This window comes from Chelonoidis abingdonii, chromosome 10, assembly GCF_003597395.2.
Source record: "Chelonoidis abingdonii isolate Lonesome George chromosome 10, CheloAbing_2.0, whole genome shotgun sequence".
NCBI classification, from domain to species: Eukaryota; Metazoa; Chordata; order Testudines; family Testudinidae; genus Chelonoidis; species Chelonoidis abingdonii.
Window position 1 is genome coordinate 70669882 of NC_133778.1, and position 6914 is coordinate 70676795.

Below are 6914 nucleotides of genomic sequence, written 5' to 3' on the forward strand. Positions count from 1 at the left end.
TTAAAAAAAGGAAGAAGTCTCAACTAATGTAGAGTTAGGATTGCAAATCCCATCTGACTTCTCTACTTATGTTCATTTTTCTTGAGAGAAAAATGGCCCTTTCCTGATCCAAATTATGAAGAGAATCATTAATCCTTACCTCTAGCCTTTTAAGGAACAACACACAGCCAAAAAGCTGATGTATTTTCAGTAACGATGCATAGTAACTAAAAGGACAAACGTCATTTCTTCCTTTCTCTGACAGAAGAGGTGACACAAGGATAACATCATGATATTTATGTTCGATCCTAAAGTTAGGGAACATCAACACTGCAATCAGAGGTGTAACTGCAGCACCGGTTACCATTCTCATGCTAACTCGGCTAAAAATAGCAGTGAAGATACAGCAGTGCAGGTTTTAGGGTAGGCCATACAAGGCTGCCAGGGACCTGAGTACGTATTGCATTGCTAGCCCATGCCGCTGTGTTTTTACGGCTAGATTAGGTATCCTACCCATGCTGCAATCACATTTCAAACTGCAGTGTAGACATACCCTTAAAACAAGGAACACTATAAACAATGCATGGTAACATGGTATTTGCATAATTCACATTCTAAGTCAAGAGGATAGTGAAAAATACCATGGTAATGTCGAAATTTGACTAGTGCCTATTGTTCTGCACATTACTTAAACTACAGGCATAATATATCGTTTGTTCTAACACTTGTTTCAAGTTCTGTGTAACCCATTAATTACACTGCATATCATTGGCTTTAAAATGCTCAGTGAAGGAAAACCTGCACAACTATTTACTAATTAACACACGATTGTAATACGGTCAATTACCAATGCTGACAAAGAATTTTCTCCTTGTTATGAATGCAAAGTTCAATTTCTCACCAAGTCCAGCATTGGTGCAACATATTATTTTATTGACATTCTGTTTAATATTTGTCCCAGATATCAATTCATGAATGAACACATTTGTGTAATTTTTAAAATTACGGGCATGAGAAAAAGAGTGCCATATTATCCATTGCTAGACAGTAGTTTTGAGAAAGTGTAAAGAGATACAGTATCATTTATTCGATATGTGAGACCAAAGAAAGAAATCATCCCCCCCAATCCCATTAGTGAAGTGTGAACTCTAATAATACTTAGCACTTACAAAGTGCTTTACATTGTCAAAGCATTGCACAAACATTACCTACTCAATCCCCATAACACCCCTGCCATGCTGATAAGGAGTATTATCTTAATTTAATAGCAGGAGTAACATTCACAGAGAGGTTAAGTGATTTGACTATAGCCAGACAGAGGAAGTGTCAGAGCCATGATGAGAACTCACAAATATGTAGATCTTGGGGGCATGATCACACTATGCTGCATCTTTAAGTAAAAGAAATCTCTCACCAATCCAGAGCAGGTATTAAAGTCATATCAAAACAACCAAAGATAGCACATTGCATTAAAGCTGCCAAAATTGAGATTAGCTCTGTCATCTTTGTTTCGCAGGTGCACATATTGCACTGTCTCTCCATTCGCACTACTAGTTCTGCTCCCATGAGCTACCAGGACATTGAAATTTACAGCTCTATGCTAGTTTCAGTGGCCTGCTGTGTCATAATATTGCATCTGACTGCCGGAGTCCTTACAAGCCTAGCTCTACCCCAAAAAAGCATAAACAAAAAACCAAAAATCTCGCAACAGCTCGTATGCTGAGTTTTTCATCTATAGCCATCAAACAACTTTATAAAAGGAGCTCAATATCGTTACGTCCCTTTTTACAGCTGGAGAAAATGAGTCACGGAGTTGCTCAAGGTCACACAATCGGCCAGCGGCAGCGCCAGGAACAGAAAGGGTCTCCCGAGTCCCAGTGTAGTCCTCCAATCACAAGACATTCGCTAATTACCCCACCTCAATCACTTGCTTTTACTTCTTCACAAACACCATCTAAAGGTCATATATGTAAACCATAAGCTCCTCTGGTCACGACTTTGTAAAGCTGAGCACTCACTTTTGACACTACAGGTGAAAACCTGGCCTCACTGAAGTCACTGGGAGTTTTCCTATTGACTTAAATGGAAACAGAATCTCACTCTATACAAGTATCATGAAGCATACACCTGTGAACCAAAACCATTTAAGGGTCAAGGTTTGGTTGTGGATGGACAGCTGAGATTTTACCCAGGGGATAGCTTTTTGAAATAAACATTTTGAGGTGGGGTAGGGACAAAATGGACACATGCACATATCTGTATTTATGAGGGAGTCTAAAGCGGAGGACTTGGCAGTCCGCAGTGTCCCTCTGACACACACAAGAGTACTTGCCACACCAACTCAGACACTATGGTCTACTCTAATAGGCTCAGAAATGGTCTGGGAATCAGGAGCTCCTGAATTCTAATCCTGACCCTGTCACCTATTTGTAGAATGTTTTCAGGAAAGTCAAACTGTCTGAGCTCAGTTTCCCTATTAGTAAAATGGTGCCAACAGCATCTAGTCACCTACCACTGAGGATGTTGTGAGGGTCAGTTAATGTTTGCAAAGTACTCCAGAGATGTGGAATGCCGTAGAAGCGGTAATTATCCTGCCTCTGGCAATGGTCTACACCTTATGCACCACAAGAAGGTGCACTTTCCACCTTATCAGTTGTGCAATATTGTGCACTGAAGGAAGATGCCTTCCTGTCTCCTACAACCACCAGTTTTTGCCCTGAGATATACAATTTAATCAACCATTTGATATACTGAAAAGGGAAGTATCTTTAAACGGTATACCACAGCACTATGTGGTTGCACATATCTTGATCATCATATTACTTGGACATCCGTTAAGGAAGACTTTACAAATAACACAGATTATTGCAGTAACTTTCCTGATATAATTCATTCCATTAAGAATAATCATTTGCTTTTTAGTGCTTTTCTTTAGAGGACCACAAAGTCCTTTACAACCCATCTCCATTTTACAGATGGAAAACCTGAGCCAGAAAGAGGTTAAAATCTAGATTTTCAAAAGCAGCCTCTAATTTGGGGCACTTAACTCAGATTTTTAGAAGTGCTGAGCATCCTACAATGCCAGCTGACATCAAAGAGAGAGCTGCAGGTGCTCAGCACTTCTGGGAAAATCTGAGAAGTCCACACCCCAAAGTTGAGGTTACTTATGAAAATCATGACCTTCATTACCAGTCCAAGGTAACAGAGCAAGTCAGGGCTGGAAATGGTCTCCTCATTCCTTATCCTCTGCTCTAACTACGAGTTAACACTATCTTCACTAAAATCAAGACTAAGACCCTGATCCTACAAAATCTCATGCATATGTTTAACTTTATGGTAAATTAGTGAGTACACAAAGTTAATCACAGACCTTGCTGTATCAAGACCATAGGCTAATTTTTCTTTTTTTATCTTGAAGTAAAATTTCAAGAAGACAAACACCTTCAAGTTCAAGATAACACAAACTGGAAGAAAGAATTTAAATTACTTGTACGCACTGATGGGTAAAGCATCAGTACAATCAACAGCTCAATTAAGACATCTGTTCAGTGTGCAGCAGCAAAGAGCAAATACAGCGTTGGGGAACATTAAGAAGGAGAGTGAGAATAATGTGGATAAATTATAATGGCACTATGTAATTTCACTTAGAATACCACATTCACTTTTGCTCATCTTATCTCAAAAAGGACATGACTGTAATAAAAAAAGATCCAGCGAAAGGCAACAAGAATTTTTAGTCAGAGAGTTCTATACAAAGAGATTTCAAAGATTTAAGATTATTTCATCTGGAAAAGAGAAGAGGAATTATGACAGCTGGCTACATAAAGAAAGGGAACCAGCATAATGATCTCCAATCTGATAAGATAAGAAAAAAGAGGAAATAGATATAAGAATTTTTATTTATTTTTAAAGACCCAGGATCAAATTCATCACTGGTTTAACTCCACTGGCATAATCTTGGTCCAAATTGTATAATCAACCTGGGACTTTCACTGCCACAGCTATTATTGAGACAAACGCTTCACATACTAATGAGGAGCCTGATACAAAACCTTGAATCAAGACATCTTCAAATTTTAGGAAGAGTTTGGCTCCACAGTTCAGCTTCACCTCAATTAGACGCTTACTCAGCTACAAATGCTAGTGACCTCTGTGCTTCAGGTACATGCAACCAGCTGTGCAGAATGTGTAGTTCTTTTCCGTCATTCTTTGAACCAACGAATATCTAGGCCACTGTCAGAAGCAAGAGATTAGTCTAGATGGGCCAACAGTTCTGTCCTAGAACAGCAACTCCAACATTATGTTTTAATTTCCAATGCAATGGGGGCAAACCCCCCATCATAAAAATTCTAGCAATTCTGCCACTTGCTTCATACAGTTGTATTTCTGCCATGTATTTTGGATTGTGTGTGCATGAGAAAATAAACACAGTTTATCATTAATTATTAACATTTTTGTAAAGAGAAGGGAAATAAATATATTTCCACTAAATCAGTTCAATAAAAGAGTGAATGCAAGTATTCATGTTAACCAATCTTTTTACATATTTATACTAAACTTCCAAAGAATCAGTTTTAAAAGCATCTTTCTGCAGGCCTATGAGTCTAAGGTACAAAACAGCATTATTTTGCTATTCTCTTTCATATAATATAAACGTAATGTGCCTAGATATTCCTGGATGTGCTGTCATACAATTTTTCACTCAGTGCCCAGTTAAAGTTTAAGATTTCCACATTGTTTTGGATACCTGTAATCTGGGTACACACATACAAATGTACCATGGAAAAAGCTATAGAAAGTAACTATATGGGCATCTTTAATAAATCCATTTTCAGTGGTAATGTTCATTTTTGATAGAAATTTATGATTTAAAAGAGGCAACATCACTAAATCAGATCGCCTTCAAAGGAATTTCAGCAGAACAAGCCACACTTCATCATGCAGGAACGTTTGTTTCTAATTAGTTACTATGTGAACTGATGAACCGAAAAAAGAAATTAATCTAATATGTAATATTGATTACAGAAATATTCCCTTCACCATTAATAATAGCATCTCTCATAATTTATAAAGTTATAAAGAAATATGTATAGATCATTTCATTGGCAGAATGGAAATGTTTTTAGAAGCTGGGGAGAGTACATTAGGTGATGAAAAAAAAAGGTGAAAGGAAACAAAATAAAAGAAGAAAATCACTCGGTTTTGAAAATAAAGCCCCAAAAGGAAAAATGGAGAAACAATTCAAAGTTCACCTCTGCAACTAGCAAAGTCAGAAGGGGCCAAGTACTCCAGACTAAAGCCACGTGTGATACAAAATGTCAAAGCTAATTGCCTCAGGGTCAGCAGTCTCCTCAGGGGAATTTTTTCTACATGGAATTCCCTACAGTGTTGCAATATTTACATATTCTCTAGTTATTTTACAGTTCTATGACAAATACAAACATACTTATAGACTCTAAAGGATATTCTTTCAAAATGTATTTACTTAGCACAAAGTTAAACCCATTTTGCAGCAGGTTTGAAATGCCAGCGCCTTCTCCATCTAACAGCACGTTTACCCTGAGTATTGGATGTCCCTGCAGCATTATAGCCCTATGTTATAAAATATTTCAAAGGATCCCCTCAGGACTAAACACCTTTAATACCTGAAAGGATCATGAAATATAAATATATTTGTATAGACTGTTCTATAATGATTATATAATATTACAGGGTACCAGCCTTAGATGCATCCAATGTGATTTTGCTGCTTTTAAAATATTGCAGTGAGTCCTGTGGCACCTTATAGACTAACAGACGTATTGGAGCATGAGCTTTCCGACAAAGTGGGTATTTACCCACGAAAGCTCATGCTCCTATACATCTGTTAGTCTATAAGGTGCCACAGGACTCTTTGTTGCTTTTACAGATCCAGACTAACACGGCTACCCCTCTGATACACTAAAATATTGCAAGTATCCATCCCAAGTGCAAAAAAAGTGCTGCTGATGGAAAAAGCCTTTGACATTTCAAACCTGCTGCAATATATACACGTTTACATTTTACCCAAAGCTTAACCCAATTCTGCCCCTTTTGCAGATGACTTGAAATACCCCAGCCCCTTCCCATCAGCAGCACTTTCTGCACTTGAAGCTGGATGCCCTGAAATATTACATGATGCATGTCAGAGGGCCACTCTAGAGTGATCTATAACACCCCCCCCCGCCCCCAGAACAGTCCATACACAACACGCACGTCGGAAATCTGAAAGGGGTCATCGGGGGCCGGTGAAGGGGCCATGCATGTGCATGTGTTTTGCAGGAGGCTTGAAACGCCAGCGCCCGCACCTTGGCGGCGGGTGACTGCAAGCCCAGCCCCAGCAGCCGCCGGGCAGCGGCTGCCCCAGAAGGAGCCGCTCGGGACTCCCGGAGAAGTTCAACTTCAGCTGCGGCTGCCAGAACTGCCCAGGCAACTTGCTGCCGCGGCGGCTCCACGCAGCCACTGTGACAGCGAGCGCGGCACACGGGGGCCCCGGCTCCCCACTGCACCCCCGCCCCCGGGCGCCCCTCCCCGTTCCCGCGGGGAGCCCCCGCCAGGCACCTACCAGGAGCCCGAGCAGCAGCATCCTCCTCCCCGCAGAGCGCTCAGCGCCAGCGCGGTGCCCGGCCAGAGCCACCCCCGCTGCTGCTGCCGGCGGCGGCTGCCACGTCTGGCTAAGCATGCGCACTCCATGGGGAATCCCGCTCTCGGGGAGGGGGGAGGGGGCGCGAGGCATGCCGGGGCCTGTAGTTTTGTCCTGGCCCTGGCGGCGAGGCGCGTGGGGCGGGCGGGGGAAGAGAAGAGCAGGAGAGGCAGGGACTCTCCTCCCCAGTGCAAGTCCTTACACCGAGTGCCTGGGTGCTCCGTCTGCAGGAAGCACGTGCGCAGTCAGAGGCGCACCCTGCTGACCCCCAGAC

At 41.5% G+C, this 6914-nt stretch overlaps 1 protein-coding gene across 2 annotated transcripts in view; it reads right to left on the reverse strand.

The window, feature by feature from the left end:
- Positions 1–6698, reverse strand: part of PDIA5 (protein disulfide isomerase family A member 5) — a 123369-nt gene extending 116671 nt beyond the window's left edge. The window contains exon 1 of one of the 2 annotated variants that reach the window (XM_032797036.2): positions 6563–6698. In XM_032797036.2, the coding sequence (XP_032652927.2) occupies positions 6563–6679 (117 nt within the window). In that variant the 5' untranslated portion in view covers positions 6680–6698. The remainder of the gene's footprint in view (positions 1–6562) is intronic. The other variant, XM_032797037.2, reaches the window with a different exon arrangement.
- Positions 6699–6914: the final 216 nt, after the last annotated feature.